We start from the raw sequence: 17,547 nt of genomic DNA on the forward strand, positions 1-17,547 counted from the left end.
AGTACATGTACTTGTACTGTGTCAGTAAATACAATACAGGTAGTATACAAAAATAGTTTACAGTCACCTTTCTTTTTATAGTTTATAAAAATAGAACAAAAATAAACCATTTGTTGAACAATTAAGCCAAATTTGATTTATAACTGCTTGCATTTACAAATTTAGAAATATACCATATTTTATGGTCAGAAATAGAACATTATTTTTACATTATCCTTAAAACTTCCTTTGGCCTGTGGCTGTTAGTTTTATTTGCACTTCCATCAAATTAATTGGCCATTTGCAGCTTTCCTTTGCCCAAATATTTGTTGGACAGGTAGCCCTTCTGCTCTGATAATACTTTAACATTGATAATTATTGTGAGTTCAAAAATTAGCAAATAAAAATTCAGGCTGAATATCTTTTTAAAGAAACTACTTGTTGCTTTTAAATTTATAAAATACAAATGTAAATGTTGATTGTCTCCTTTACAGAGAGAAGTCCTGGTGAATATCTAATAGTAGATGGTGACAATTATGCTGTTGTAGGGTAAGTGATCAAATTTCTTTCTTATCCTGAATATCCTACTGATTTTGAATGGACTTAACCATGCTTTGAATGTGGAACAATCCATTGTTAGTCTAAGGGATTTTGTCATTACAATTATGAGAATACACTAAATTAAAACATCAGTCAGAAAGAATTCCTGATATATTTTAAGTTCAATGTCTAGATTTTGAATATCACTGAACTCAATAATTTAGTTACTTTTTTTACCTTGTTTTGTTTTAAAGATCTTGCTATTTGTAGACCTTGTTTTGTTTTAAAGATCTTGCTATTTGTTAGATTTATAGAAAAACAAAAGTCTTAAGTGTGTGTGCCTCCAGTATAGAGCCAGGTAAGACTGCAGGGATATGTATGCTGGCCTGGCTCTATACTGGAGACAAGGCTGATATGATCACTTACAGTTCCAGTAGGGTAAAGATTAAAGTCTAGTTCTGGTTTTGCTATAAACAGTATGTCCTAAGATACTTTGTCTGCTGCAAATTTAGAATATTGTATGTCTGGCTATAATGGGTTGTATCATTGTAGAATCAACTAATTTACTAATTCAGTTAGTGCCTGCTGGCATAAGACTGAAATTTAATTGGAAATTATTGCTGAAGTTAAGCTATAAAGATTATCAAAAGAGAGATTTGATGCTCTACAATTGTATGCAGACTTTTGAGTTTTCTTTCTGTTTTTCCTTGGCTTTAAATGTAGTGATTGACTTTACGATGGTTGTCTAAAATGATTTCTGTGTAACTGGAAATTCTGTTTATGAATTTTAATTATTTTGTAATTTCAGGACAGTGTTATTACTATTGAAGATGGTGATAGAGTATTGTCAGTGTTCAGATGATATTCCAGCAGTGTCTGCAGATCTTCTAACTAGACTTGTAGATCTACTTAAGGTATGATATCTGTCAAACATGTAACTATAGCAACTGTGCACATTTTGGACAAGACAAGGTTGATTTTTGACCAAGTTTTGTTGTATTCTTCCTACTATTACAGAAGTCTTTTGTTTTAGATTTACTAGTCCTAATATTTTGACTTAAATTACATTATTTGAGAGTAAGTTGAATCTCAATAGTGATTAATATAAAGTCATAACTTTATTTTATTATGCCATAGATGAAAATGAATATAATTCTATGTTCAAATTAAGGTAGAATATCTAAAGATTTAGCAGAATTCTGTTTTCCATGCCAGCTAGGATGAAAACAAATTTAATTAGAATAAAATAGCTTCGAAACTGCTTAAAAATTCTGAAATCTTTAAACAAATTTTTACCTTTTCCTAGGAAAACTAAAATGAAATTTAAGTGTTTGACAATAATTCTGTTTAAAACTGAAAGAAAGTGCAGTTTGTATGCATGAAGTTAAATTCTTCCATTTTATTTTTCAGATATTTAATTCAAGGACTTGTCAGCTGGTGCTAGGGGCTGGTGCATTAGAATTAGTAGGCCTCAAAACTATATCAACTAAAAATCTAGGTACTTTACTCTTCTTTAAAACTCCCAGTGATATCTGTTTTCTATACAATGGCAAATTTATAACTTAGCTTTATCTCACAATTTTGATAGATAAATGATTATTCTTATATCTTATAGTAATCAGGTTGCCAATTGTTTTGATATTCTTCCTCTTTTGTATCGTATCTTAAAATAAAATATTTTTCCCTGTCATCACAAAATTGTAAACCCCAGAAAAAATGTATCTTTCCTACTTGCATCTAAATATGTCTATCTTTATCCATTTCCTTGTTGTCACCATTAGTAAACCCTAAAATAATGTTGCCATACTATGAGAATCTGTATTTTTTATCCCAAGACAGACAGCTGTGTTAACTGACATGCAGGTTAACTAATAATACCTGCTATTCAGTTAAGGCACTGTGCATTAATGAGTATAAGATTTATCTTCCAGCACATTTTCAATGGAAAGGTCACTTAACTATGATAAATATAAAAAGACATTTGTATTGTTGTGGATATATTTTCAGCTTTAGCATCACGCTGTCTACAACTAGTTGTTTATTATATGCCGATGGTTAGAAAACATTTTGAGGAGAAGCTAGTCAATAATAAAACAATCAACATGCTTAAACATTTCGATCAAATATTAAAGGTAAGCAATACTGTACATTTTATAGTGAACAGTTTAATATATATTTTGTTTTTTTAAGACCTCAAAAGAAGTTATTAAGTTATTTCCATACTTGCCCACTCAGCTCTACAGGGAGAGCATTGGATTAGTAATCCAAGGGGTCTCTGGTTCAATCCTCACTTGTGACAATTTCTCTGTGACAATTAATCTCAGACATCCAGTTTTATGATAATTTGTTACCAACCGCTGAATCAGAAATCAAGTGGGATAAGTAATGGGTCACATACGGAGAAATTTGTAATAACTGGTTAGTTATCCAGGAAGGCAAGTAAGATGGGTCGACTGCAAAGATATGACCAAAGCATGTATACTAATCTTCGTAAAAACCAGAATGACAAAACTCTTTTATAGATATTGGGATCTCAAAGGTTATGTACATGTAGGTTTTTTAAGGGTGAAGAAGTGCTCATCTTTGTCATTTTGTCAGTAGAACTGAATTTGACCTGGAGACTGACATCATAATTATAATGTTGTTTATTGATATATTCAATAAAACACACATGAATTGACATTTCATTTTATACTTTCTCAAAAAGCTTTTTTTTTTCAAGGGAACATATTTAGATATTATGTACTAAATCAACAAACAGGATCTAATAAAACCAAAGACATGGCACATGAACATGGCAGCAAAACTCATATGGCCACTACAAGCTTTTCTAGTTGAGAAAGATCTCTTATGCCCCCTTCCCCCTACCCCAATCCCAACGCATTATTTTATGCATTATCATCATAACTAAATTATATTAACTACATGTATTTGTGAATGTACCATAAGTCATTAGTGTTTGGTTTACTTATTGTTGAATGTGAAATTATTGTTTTTGTATTACAGGACTATCAGGACCATATAGACGAGATCTCAAATAAACTAGTCACCATAATGGAGAGCATGGTAGATTCACAGTTATCAAGGGTATGTTACTCTGTGCTAAACTAAAAATAAAGCCATACACAGTTGGTTCCCTTTACATATTACAATCCTAACACTGGGGTCACAGAAAATGATTAGCCTTAGACACCAGTATAGAGACAGGCCAGCCTGTACTATTGTGCAGTATGACCAGGCTGTATACTGTTGACTGACCAACTTCAAATTTTCATCTTGATATTTCTAAAACCCATTATGGTCAGCTTCAAAAATAGAAACTGGATCAGTCCATTTTGGAAAAAACAACATTTTAAGTACATGGCTCACATCATATGGAGTTATAAATGTACAAAAGGTAAGTAACTCTTTGCTGTAGTCTGTAAATACATGAAGTATTCTTTCCGTTTACTCTGTCTAATATTGCATTCTATGCAAGGGAATGTGTGAGAAAGGCTATATTCATCATGTTTTCATTTAACAATATCACTGAATAGTGTACTTCTTTTAGAACATGTATGATTTTGCCAAATTAAATGATTTAAGTTACTGTCTGTAGTTTGTTTAAAGTTTGTAGAAATTCCATCATAGGAATATGATGTTTTCATCAAAAGTATATAAACATTGTACTTGGTTTTCATTAAATGTTATTTTTTTATGTATTTTTTAACAAACAGATTTAGATTTCATAAATTATTTTATGTATACATTTGTTTTTCATTTTTATGTTTCATAGGATTTTTTTTATTTATTTTATGTGCATGCATATTTCATAAGGTTTTTCTTATATGTATATTTCAGTGGGAAGTGAAGGCTCCCATGCCGTCCTCCTGTTTCCGTGCAATATGTAAACAAATGGCAAAACTTCATGAAGCTATCATTGACATTCTTCCTCAGGAACAAGTAAAGGTATGCCATGTATCCCTGCTGAACCTTTTCCTACATTGATACCACATCAGAGTTCTAGATACATAGTTTCTTATTGCACCAACGTGATGTATATTTGAGGATTTGAAATTTTCTGGTCATATAAGCTGTAAACTCTATATGTGCCAAAAACATGAAAGAAATTGTCAAGAGAGGCACAGAAGTTGTAAAGAATGATATGTACTACTCGCTTCCTGAAAGCATTTGTGCCCAACAAAGCATTTGCGACCAGCGTGGATCCAGACCAGCCTGCGCATCCGCACAGTCTGATCAGAATCCATTCTGTTCGCTTACAAACCCTATAACAAGTAGTGAAACTGATAGCGAACAGCATGGATCCTGATCAGACTGCGCAGATGCGCAGGCTGGTCTGGATCCATGCTGGTCGCAAACACATTATGCTGGATTTGTCATGACACGGCTCATTTGTATCTTTATATATTTATAAATAACACTGGCGATAGTCAATATTGTCAACCCCAAATATATTTCCCACTGTGAAGACTCATGAATCAAAGATATAGCATTTATTCAGTCTGCCTATTTTCATCTCTCTATTGATCTTTACATCTTATTCTATTATCAGGAGCCTTCTTACTTAAACATTAGTTACATCTAAGAGTTTCATTTTGGCATTTTGAGAAATGACCTTGAGATAGGGGCCTCCTTAGCTGAACTCAAATCATCCCTCACTCGAAATTTCACCTGGAACATTGAATTCATTCTTATAGAATGTTGGTGGTTCTACTCACCTACTTGATTATGCCTGAAATAATGCACAGACGGTCTTCCTGGGATCTTCCTGCACGAATAAAGCTGTATAGTTGCCATGTGGCCTTTACGGTGTTGATGTGACTCCTTGCAAAGAAGATGTTTCTTCTTCTGTCAATTAAAACTATATGCCATTACGGTTTATTTACCAAAACTGTATGAAAAGATGTTAAAAAATGATCTTTATTTTTTTAAGGCAATATTTACCAGAATCAATCAAACATTTAAGAAAGTGTTACGACAACAACTCGTTCATCTCAATGTAACAAATAATGGAGGACCACAACATGGGTATTGTTTTATTTACCTACTTTTTACACCTAATAATGGGCCTCGCGGATATATAAGTTTATAAATTTTGCTTCTTAAATAAAATGGTATGAAAACATGGCTTTCATTCAGTCAGGGGCAAGCCATTGTTTCCTTGAGCAAGAAACTTTACACTCATTGCTAAGTACTGGTTAGTTCCAGGAACGAATTCGAGAGTGTTTCAATAAGCTTATAGCTTCCAACACAAACTAAAATGAATTTGTATAAAGATAACTTAAGACAAATATTATGTACATTTCTTTCAGCAACAAAATCCCTTGTTTGGACTGTCAAAGATCTTTCATTTGAATATTTACTAGCTGACTTAACATTTAGTCTGGTGGCAGCACTGAATCTACCTGGTGCAAACCAGAATTATCCAGCACATCTGTGCAGTCTGATCATGGTTTGCATTGTTCACCATTCAGTCAGTTCTCATTTTGAGATTTTCTCTAAAAAACAGGTGGTTTTGTCCAGAGATTGAAAGATAGACAAGTGCATTTCAGATATTTGACATTGTAACTTGTTAACAGAGCATTTTCTTCTATTATTACACTTCTTTATTATAAAAAGTTTGAGCACTGGACATATGTTGCAAAATTTGACAACCAGTTGCGTATTTGGAATTAGATATGGTTCAGAATAAGTAAGTAAGTAAGTAAGTAAAGTCTTTATTTACTGAGGCTACACATTTGGTTGCCCAATCTTCCATGTGGGCCTCAAAAACATAAATATACATAAAATATACATAATTTACATCATGGTTATACAAAGATATTGAAAATGGTGTATAAGATATTGAAAATGGTGTTTTGACTATTAACGTATATGGCATTGGTTTATTACCCTATTACAATGAATTAGTATGACATATTAAAAAAACTAATTACAGAATGGCTGAATTACTTTTTCCTCTAATTTTGTAGGCTTGTAACATCAGATCTGACATTCTATGCGGGCAGCTTTAAAACACTGAGAGGCCTTGAAGATTTAGCACAAGATGTTCACGACGTCTGGGACAAGAGATGACCTTCACCTCTTATGCTGATGATTATCTGGGTCACTGTATGACCTTGACATTGAGTCAATGAGGCAGTCACCTTCACTGCTTGTGGGTTTAGAAGTCATCATCAAATGACCTTGACCTCATTGCAGCTATAACCTTCATTATTCAAGCTTCATGGTTATCAAGGTCAACATATGACCATCTGTTGGGTGCACTCATTGTAATCCAATATTTAATAATCTGAAGGATATACAAAAGACTTATAGGTGTCTCCATCATTGTTCATGAGGACAGGATCACAGTTCATCTTATCAACTGGCATGTACGCTACTCATGGTCAAGTGGGTTATTTAACTTAAGAACAGACTTCAGTTTTAGTCTCACTTGTTCATGCTGACTTTTAACACATTTATGTCTCAGATGTTGAAAGTTTGTTCTATTTACATAATGTACTTTATCATTATATATATTTTGGGGTAATAAACACTGGGAAATAAAAGAAGGTCAATCCTATTTCATATGGATATGCAAAGTTAATGCAAACATTAACCTTTGACCTTAAGCTGCTTTCAGTTTAACCTTCACCTTAACTCCTCTAGATATGTTTATAATATTGTATGACCTTTTAGCTGTTGATTTCTTCTTTTTTAAAGCTACTTGCAAAACATATCTGAAAGGTTACTAACAGCTGAACTATGTAGACACATTAAGTATTAGACAGTGAATGACCTTCACCAAAGAGACTTATTAGAATATAGCTTCCATTTGTAGATAAGAATATTTTTTATCAAGTATGATATTAATTATATCAAACTAATTTTTATTTGGGTTGAGAAAAATGAATAACTTAAATGTTAACATGAGCCTATTGCAGCAACTCTATGTACATGTATCTTGAAACAGGCTTTTTTTTTCATTTTTAGTTTTGAGGTATGCAAAATATCACATTTCTTTCTCAGCCATTGAGCATTAGAAAACCATCAAACTTTATAAAAAAAAAAATGTTTTCTTTTTAAAGGAACTGAGTATTTGATTATGTATTACTAGCTATTGTTGCTCTAAATTTACATATGTTTTATAATCTATAAGACCTGAAAGAAGACGAAAGGGGCCAAGTAAGTAAAATTTGTTTATATATCTTTTAAAGCTCAATGATTTTGGTTCACTCCTGGCCGTACTTAGGAGTCTGCTTATGTCTTTAATTGTGCTAAGTTGGTCTTCTAAGGTCTTTCTTAAAAGTGGTAGAATGCTGGAGTTGTTAATGTGTTCTATCTAGTTGTTTAAGGATTGCTGGCAGTATGGGTTCAAAAGCCTTTACACTCACTGCTGAATACTGATTTTTTCCAGAAACAGATTTAAATATATGACTTTAAGCTTTAATTTCAAGTCTAAATAAATTCTGTGCAATTTTACAATTTCCTACATTGTTATGGCTTGAAAGTCACCATATGACTGTCCATAATAATTGTTTGTCAGGCTCTGATTTCAAATTAAACAAGATCATTTAATAATATTTGAACTTATTTTTTGCCAATATTTATCATTCAATACACAAAAATCTTCCATGCATGTAATCAACTTATCAGTTTATTTAACAAGTTCTTGTTGTAGATTTATTAAAAAAGTTGCCCAAACTTATACTTTATACATATATGAGCCGCATCACGACAAAACCAACATAATGGGTTTGCGACCAGCATGGATCCAGACCAGCCTGTGCATCCTCGCAGTCTGATCAGGATCCATGCTGTTCGCTATCAGTTTCTTGTTATAGTGTCTGTAAGCGAATAGCATGGATCCTGATCAGACTGCGCGGATGTGCAGGCTGGTCTGGATCCGTGCTGGTCGCAAACCCATTATATTGGTTTTGCCATGGCGCGGCTCATATATGTTAGGTCAGTGAGTTTTGTCTGCATATAAACTGTATTTATTAGTCAAGTCCTTTAATAGTTGTATGTTTTTAACCAGGTTTTCCGAAGGAAAAAACTGGTTATTAGATTGAGGTATGTCGGCGGGCGGATGGGCGGGCGGACGGGCGGGCGGGCGTTAACAATTTCTTCTGTGCGCAACTCCTCCTAACATTTTCTCAACGGATTTTGACCAAACTTTCACAGAAGCTTTGTCATCAAGTGCCCTGGCGCATATTGTCGGGGTTTTGCCATTGGATAATACTTGACCTAATTATGGCCCTTAGTTGTTTTTTCTTATATAGAATATATAGTGAACAATTTCTTCTGTGCGCAAACTCCTCCATCATTTCTCAACGGATTTTTGACCCAAACTTTCACAGAAGCTTTGTCATCAAGTGCCCTGACACATATTGTCGGGGTTTTGCGATTGGATAATATTTGACCTAATTATGGGCCCTTTGTTTGTTTTTCTTATATAGAATATATAGTGAACAATTTCTTCTGTGCACAACTCTTCCTATATTTTTTCTACGGATTTTGACCAAACTTTTACAGAAGTTTGTCATCAAGTGCCCTGGCACATATTGTCCGGGTTTTGCCATTGGATAATATTTGACCTAATTATGGCCCTTTGTTTTTTTTTCCTTATAAAGAATATGTAGTGAACAATTCCTTCTGTGCGCAACTCCTCATACATTTCTCAACGGATTTTGACCAAACTTTCACAGAAGCTTTTTTATCAAGTGCCCTGGCACATATTGTCGGGGTTTTGTGATTGGATAATATTTGATGTAATTATGGCCCTTTTTTTTTTCCTTATACAGAAATATATAGTGAACAAATTCTTCTGTGCTGAACTAGTCCTACATTTCTCAAAACAGATTTTTGTTCAAACTTTCACAGAAGCTTTGTTATCAAGTGCCCTGCGCGCATATTGTCAGGGTTTTGTGATTGATAATATTTGACCTAATTATGCCCCTTTGGTTTTTTTTCCTTATACAGAATTATCAATATATAGTGAACAAATTCTTCTGTGCTGAACTAGTCCTACATTTCTCAACGGATTTTGTTCAAACTTTCACAGAAGCTTTGTCATCATGTGTCCTGGCGCATATTGTAGAGGTTTTGTGATTGGATAATTTTTGACCTAATTATGGCCCTTTGTTTTTTTTCCTTATACAGAATACATTTTTTCCTTATACAGAATATACAGTGAACACTTCTTCTGTGGCAATTCCTCCTACATTATTCATGTTTTACATTGCACATAGTTACATTGTTTATTGCTTGCATTTGTATTACAAATACAACATATTTATCTACAATGGAGATAATTGAAAACCTGGTTTCGTGGCATTGCCATGTTTCTTGTTTACTATTTAACTTGCCTCATTTTGGTAAGGAATATTTATTTTTGAGTCCAGCATTGCTGGGATGATTTTAGGCTTGTCTGCTTCATAGAATTCAAAATCGGACTATTATGATCACTTGGTTGTTGATGATGAAATCTTAGAAAACCTTCAATTTCTCTTAAAGTATGAACGATATCAACACTAATCTTTGAATGCTTGCTTTTGATTATTAAGATAAGGCACTGTAGGAATACAAAATGGCATTATATAATTTTGGAGTTGTGTCCCTTTTTAACTAAGAACTTTTGTCAAAACAGCTTATTAATTTCAAATGATTTCTAAACTGTCAAAGGTTTTCAAAATGAATCTTGGAATACTGGAATTGTAAGACAAGCAGCATTATTTTAAAAGCTATATTTGAGTGATGTCCCTTCTTAACTTAGAAGAGTTGTCAAAATTGCTTATTAGGTAGAATCATTTGTACAATCATTGAATCAACATAAAGCTTGGAATACTTTATTGCCATGATGTGATGCAGTTATGAGACAAGGAGCATTATCCCGATAGTATTAATTTTTAAGTTATGTCCCTATTTATCTAAGAATTTTTATTAAAATTGGTTATTGATAAAATATTGAGAGAAAAAAAACAACTAAAAGATGTTGTACATATTCTTGGGGACAGTGTGTAGGGCAATTGGTTCAGTATGACGTCCTATTCTATTTCTAGAGTTACGTACCTTTTTCAACTGGAAAATAATTGAACTATGAAAATAACTGAATATCTTTAAAATTAACAAAATTATTCATCTTACTGAGTAGAGGTGGAGTCCAAAAGAACCGAGATTATTTTTTAGTCATTTTTTTTAACAGACGAGGGTCAGCATCGTATGCGGTGCTCCTGTTATCAGCGATGCTATACTAGAAATTGTGTCTTGTTCAAATATCTCACTGGAAGTTATGTAAACATTTAGTTGATACTTGTATTTGTCTACAACACTTACATTATGTTGAGTGGTTATGGTTGCAGTTTTACAATCACTTGCTCATTACTGCTGTGGGTCCGATTCTGAGTCGAAGCGTTGGCTTATTTTATGAGAGGAAGCAACCTGTCTAGTTTACTGATGGTTGCTAGTATTAAACCTGTGCCAGTTTGTGACTGAAATATTGCATGAAGAAACTCCTAGCGTTTTCCTGCAGCAATAAAACATAAAAGTTGCCATAAGACATTTTAACACTGTTGGCTGATTTTGAATGGAAACTCAAAAAACAACCCTGTGTCTACATATGCATATTCATTATTAACACCAATAAAAATTTTACTTTGTTAGTGACATGTGAAGCAAAAATAAAACAGTATAAATTATTATTATATAATATTTTTGGAGTTGTTTGGTGGTTCACTGTTCTACCACAGCAAGTGTTCATGGTTGGCAATGTATTTATCATTTTTTTGTTGCTCTTGTATTTATTTTAATGCATTATAGATAGAGAACCAAGTTATTCTGTGATACTATTAAAACATGAAATAAAACACAAAATTTTAAAACATGATTTGTGTTAGTGTTTAGTTTGTTTCAAATTTAAAATTAATGGCTCTGGTTGTGTTTTTTTCTCTATTGAGCCAAATATGCAACTCAACTCATGTGTAATGGAATAGATTGTAAAACTTTGAAGTAATTGGCGTCATCATGAGATTTCTTGTGCTGAATTCAAGAACTTTCCAGCTAGATTACTGAACGTTTATTGTTTTCAGGTGCCCGTCTGTGCCTGAAATAATGCACGGAGGGGAGACCTGAGGTCTCCTTTGACTATTTGACTAGTAAAGCTGGAAAGTCGCCACATGACCTTTTCAGTGTTGTTGCGACGGTAATTGAAAATGAAAATAGAATTAATAATTTTTACCATTTATGAATTTTATGATATTTCATTGGATGTAGGCAAACAATTTTTCGGTGTTATTGCATTATATAATCACAATAACTTGTAATAGAATGACCATGTTAAGAAATATTTAATGTACATTTATGTATCTGAAGGTTAATGACTAGTTGTTTGGACCAGGGGTTTTGAAATACACTGTCTAGAAAGATACAATTTTTTTTACATATTAAAACCAGCGGATAATGTTCTTATTAATTATGCAATGATGTAAATAGGAAGAAATAACGTGCAATATTTCTATGAGTCCGGTTTTATTAGTGGACTATTATTTTCAGATTGCCAGGTCTTTAATTCCTTACTTTCTGCTCTTCATATCCGGGTATTGCACAAGTTTCATGACAACTTCTTAGTGTACGTCACTCGGTTATCATACTAGTATGTTGGCATTTAGCACTAGGATTTAGAGATTGTACAGCATCTATGAATATAATCGCTACTAAACATTTATATGCATGTTAATATATGTTTTGCAATTAAATATATGACGCGTTTCTGTTGATTATTTCGCTAACATTTCGCAAAAACAAAAATTAAAGCAACATTTACTAGCGCAGTCGACAAAAGATCCCGGAATCACAGACTCGCAGAAAATATTCTGTGAATACGTATACAAAGCCTGTTTTTCTCAAATGTACTCAAGCTTCAAAAACATGGGAGCAATGACCTATGCATGTATAGAAATGCAACCAGTATGATGTCTTTTAAGTGTGCTTTCTTTAAACACCGTGACATAATTATGCTGGAGCAATCAAAAGACAATATTTTGCAAACATCATTGGATGACGTAATGAGTTCAAAATGAATTGATTATTTATCAGTCATAAGATGTGAAAATGATGCCAAATCATTTCATATTCCATAATCGCCATGTGTGGCCGCGTTCTTTTTCCGTATTTATATCAGAAGGGAATTGAATGTTATCCGAATGTGTTTACATTCACCAATTATAATGCAGAACACAAAGTTTCTGTACCAAGTGGTTTTAAAACATCACGTGAATATTTTGTTAAGCATAAAAAGGCTATTGAAACTGCTTCAATATCTTTTTAAGAGCTTGTTATTAAATCTGACAAGTTGAATGCAGTAAGAACAATATTTCTTTGCCATCAATGCGAGAGAAATCAATATTTTTGCTTGTCAAGGTCGCTTAGGTGTTTACTTTACAAATTATATCTACTTTTAATCGCCTGAACATCCTTACAGATTGTCAGATCTTATTGAAATGGTCCGACTTCTGATATTTATTTACAGCCATTGTCCGATTGTCACTTTTGATCGTCTGCTTTTCTTTAACGACAACCGAGGGTCGCTTATGTGCCAGAGTGAAAATAATTGCTATAAAAGACGGATATTTTGGTCCGGATACCCTGTATTATTTAATGAATTACACGATTTTACTGATTATACGGTTTATTCTTGCCGTTTACAATGGTAAAACTGATTGATCGTATGCGCTTTTCTATTTTCATTGATAATTGTAACATACAACATACAATTTACATAAACAAAATACAAATGTAGTTAAAACATCTTCATTGCCTTTTGGTTAGGCGTTATATTTGGCGCCCTTTATGAAAATGTCGCTTTCGGTTGTTAGGCATAGCGTCGGTAGCTACCTGGGATACATGAATATTAACAATGCATGTGTTCAAAATTAAACGATGTTCGCGAATAGTGTCTTTCTTAGATTCTGAAAAGGTAACCAAAAAAAGACTCTATCAAATACAAAGACTGAAAAAAATGCAAACAAGTTCTAGATGTGTTTAAAGGAATGCCCGACACGGAAAATTTGAAAATGTTGCACCTTTTCATTGATGGTTCGTATACTTAATACATGTAAGACTTAAAACTGCATGCCTCCAGATTCATGCTATTATATTCATGACTTGTTTTAATGTTTTAAAATGTAAATATCCTCCTCAAGTGAACAAAGAAAGTAATTTACAAAAAATGCCAAAAAAATAGGTCAGAATACGCAAAAATAGTCCTTACTGCGTTAGTCACGCAGTACAATACAAAAATATGGTAAATATTGCTGTAATATCAGTCATTTATTCCATATAGCACTTAAATTATTTCTTGAATTCTTATTTTTGCTTTTCTTTAAGTCTTAGTAACTTTTTCTCAAGGTTGATTTTCTTGACATATTTTAGGCTCATCTGGAGTCTGCAGCTTTAAAGCTGATGTGAATTTTAAATAAACCGATTATTATCAATATAAAATTTTGTTGAAAAAAAAGAGACTGTCTTGTTTCACAATTTATGGGATGACAAACATAAATGAGCCACGTCACGACAAAACCAACATAATGGGTTTGCGACCAGCATGGACCCAGACCAGCCTGCGCATCCGTAAATAAATACATAAATAAAAAAATGGGTTAATAAGCTTTTTCTTTGTCATCTGATAGCTTTAGTAAGAAAATAATTCTGAAACCAAAGATTTGATTGAAAATATCGTATAAAAACTTATATAAATCAACTTAAAGCCTAAATAATCTCGTGTTCTTTTTTAATTTATGCAATAACAGAATCAGAGTATACACAAAAGAAACAACATAATCAAAACAAAATACTAATAAAAGTAATAATCCTCTTCACGCTCGGATATTAAGGGACTTAAGCTTAGCTATTTATTTTTCTGATACCAATATTATATCAGTAAATTGTAAATATTTTATTAGTTGTATACACTATATTGATATAATAACAAACGATTGTGTAATGTTGCCCCTCATTAAGTCTATGAAAATTTTAAGTCATTAAGACCCTAGGTCAAATCGTTCACGTTTATCGGAATGGCGGTTTTCTTATATCAGCGTTTTCTTTCCATTAATGAAATTTACTTAATTGATTTGTAAGTCAAACGGTACAAGAAAATCGGATTCTGTTTCTAGTTTGTTGACGGTGAAACCGGAGTGTCAAGAAAAACCTCAACACATTTGTATGTCTTCCATCACAACTGATAATCATTTATGTACTATTTCCTATAAGAGTAATAGAATCAAATTATTAAGTAATGGAAATGTATTAATGATTAAGAAATTGTATTAATATGAATTTTGTCTTTATTTCCATGAAATAATTTTGTCTCTATATCCCTCAATTAAGAACGTTTTGCAAACAGTATAAAGAAGATGTAGATATTTCTATATTTAATATTCAATCATCATTACTAAATTAAAATTAAAGGCATATTATTCTTCAAAAATTCATATTTTTTTAATTCTGTAGAAATGTTAAACATGTGTTTGATAATGTTTTGATCATGGGTTTAAGAAAATGTTACATGTTTAACAACTGAAGAAGTAGTGCTGAACATACAGTTCTGTGTTATAAAGGTAGCAAAATATAAAACGAAGTAGTGTTTGACTTCCATACAAAATACTTATTCACTATAATTTTAACAATTGCCAACATGACAAAATCAGCAAAAGACAGTTTATGTATATGGAAACATGAATTTTTAAAAACCGTAACAAGATACCAAAAAATCGAAAACAGTTTTTGAGAAATGAAGATAGTAGCATTTCTCAGGCACAATGGGCCTTTAAATCAAATTTCATTTCATTAATAATCGTGATTGTTATATATACCCTATTTAAATCATTCGGTTGAGAATATTTCGAAAAACGTGTCGGCAAATAATGTATCATTTACATATATTTATTACATTTTATTCATTGCGTGAGACAGAGCAAACACTTGATTGCTTGTTATAATTATATACAGATGATCTCTCACTTTAGAGAACGTACAATAACAAAAATCAATAACAAAAAAGCCATTAAAAAGTATAAATGAATAAAACATTGCACAAAGTACCTTGGGGACTCCATATTCTATGAAAGTGTAACATACACTACTGTTGCAACTGTAATAATGTTGCTTTAATAAAATATTTATCGTAACCGTAAAATTTTCTATGTAAGAAACCGTATCGTTGGTGAGCCAACTTCTATGATTATTAAAGTCACACTTAAAATCATATGTACTTTTCGGCAAAAAACAACATAAATACTATTCATTTGTTTCACTTGAATAAACTAAAACTAATTGGTCTAACTTTTATCAAACTGTTTTTATGTCGTCATCATCATCGTCATCATCGAGTAGTCGAGACTTTGATGACAGGTAAGTATCATCGAGCGATTTGATTACCGGAAGTAGTTTAGGAGACAGAGAGTCGTCTGTCGGAGGCGACAGGGAATCTTGGGATAGGTGATGCGATTGTAACGGTACAACTCTCCTGTACCGGTCACTGGGACGAGGTCTTAGGTCAGGCATACTCATACCCTTCTTGACCGAGTGGAGTACATCCTGATAAAATCGAGACTTCGTCGGCAAGTGATGTGTTAAGAATCTATCACAGAATGGTTTTTCGTCTTTTTCAGAAATTCCTTTCATATCTAAAGGTTCTGTCGTGAACACACAGTCATGTTTTGGAGCGTATTTCGCTTTCTTTCCTTTACGTAACTTTTTCACCTTTGTTTCTAATTTAGGTATATCCGCATAATTTGGCATTCGCCGGCAAATGTTTCTTAAATCCATCCGCAGTTTATCTCTTTCGCGGGTATATCTCTGCTCTGCGGCATTACGATATTTTGTAAGCACCTTTTCTTGAATTTTTAGTTTGTAGTTTAATTGCATATTCATAACCTTTGTTTTTTCTATTGCGTTTGCGTCCAATTTATTATAAATATCCGGCACACATGCATTGTTAACCGGCGGAGGGATGCTGTCGGTCATCCCCGTACCCATTCCTTCATGCACCGTCATTTTTATATATCAAAACTTAAATTCGAAATAATATAAATCCGTTAAACTTTAAACTGCCTATGAACGCCTCCTCCACTTTCACATGATTCCGTCTTTTACAGCGACACTTCCACTTAACTTTGCTTTTCTTTTAAATTCCAATTCATGTAGATCTATATTTCTTTTTTGTATATAACCCATTTCAATTAGATAAATTTTAGGCATTTACAGCGCCTGTAAATTCTTTTTTCAAGTATTTGTGCATTTAAGTAATATTTAACTTTCCATTTGTATGCACGTATATAAGTACGTATTTAAGTGGAGTCAGCCTTCTTTTCAAATACACCACTCACTCCAGATGTATTTACTTTTTTTAAATACGCCCTTTCATGGCTTACATCGCCAACGAAATCGGATGAAATGCTATGTTGTAGTTGTATACTTATTGAGTCTCAATTTCAATCGAAAGTCTATAGACGTCTGCGCAGCTGAATCGCTTTAAAATCCATTAATAAATTAAAACACGTGTGTGATTTTAGTCTTCGCGGTTATGTTTGACTTTTTGCTATGTTTACATTATTTTAAGCCATCTTTTGTCTATAAGAGTGTTTCCTATATAAAAATTCTCGTCTCTTTTTGTCGATTTTACTGTTTGTTTTTATAGCATTTAGTACAAACAGACAACATCACGTTTGAATAATCCACTATTTCTATGGTCAATTTCAGCGTATTATAATCAATTGTTAAGATAAGGTAGATTTACTTTCTAAATAAAGAAATCCAATCTCAAACTTAATACGTTGCTTTAGCATCTAATTTCCCCACCGGTAAATTAGTTTATTATCTATCAGGGCGAATAAATATATGCAGAATAACTTTACTATTTAAGGTATCAGAAACCAATTTGCCCAGATGAATGAAAAGTTTTTCATTGCTATTCAATTTTAAGACGCGAAAAAAAGTTGCAGACGACAGTTTTTTGCTCTTCACAAATGGAGAAAATAATAACTGATA

The 17,547-nt window shown here is 32.6% G+C and overlaps 2 protein-coding genes across 2 annotated transcripts in view; one reads left to right on the forward strand and one right to left on the reverse strand.

The window, feature by feature from the left end:
• Nucleotides 1-8,530, forward strand: part of LOC132715251 (vacuolar protein sorting-associated protein 54-like) — a gene marked incomplete at its 5' end in the record, with an annotated part of 32,593 nt that extends 24,063 nt beyond the window's left edge. Inside the window, 8 exon segments of the mRNA XM_060698245.1 lie at nucleotides 474-528; nucleotides 1,328-1,433; nucleotides 1,930-2,017; nucleotides 2,527-2,651; nucleotides 3,526-3,606; nucleotides 4,360-4,467; nucleotides 5,453-5,547; nucleotides 6,492-8,530. Of these exon segments, the coding sequence (XP_060554228.1) occupies nucleotides 474-528; nucleotides 1,328-1,433; nucleotides 1,930-2,017; nucleotides 2,527-2,651; nucleotides 3,526-3,606; nucleotides 4,360-4,467; nucleotides 5,453-5,547; nucleotides 6,492-6,594 (761 nt within the window).
• Nucleotides 8,531-15,142: 6,612 nt separating this feature from the next.
• Nucleotides 15,143-17,547, reverse strand: LOC132715263 (uncharacterized). The gene has a single exon (XM_060698256.1). The coding sequence runs from the start codon at nucleotides 16,552-16,554 to the stop codon at nucleotides 15,847-15,849; it is 708 nt and encodes a 235-aa protein (XP_060554239.1). The 5' UTR covers nucleotides 16,555-17,547; the 3' UTR covers nucleotides 15,143-15,846.

This window comes from Ruditapes philippinarum, unplaced genomic scaffold, assembly GCF_026571515.1.
Source record: "Ruditapes philippinarum isolate M1 unplaced genomic scaffold, ASM2657151v2 ctg852_1_1_1_1, whole genome shotgun sequence".
NCBI classification, from domain to species: domain Eukaryota; kingdom Metazoa; phylum Mollusca; class Bivalvia; order Venerida; family Veneridae; genus Ruditapes; species Ruditapes philippinarum.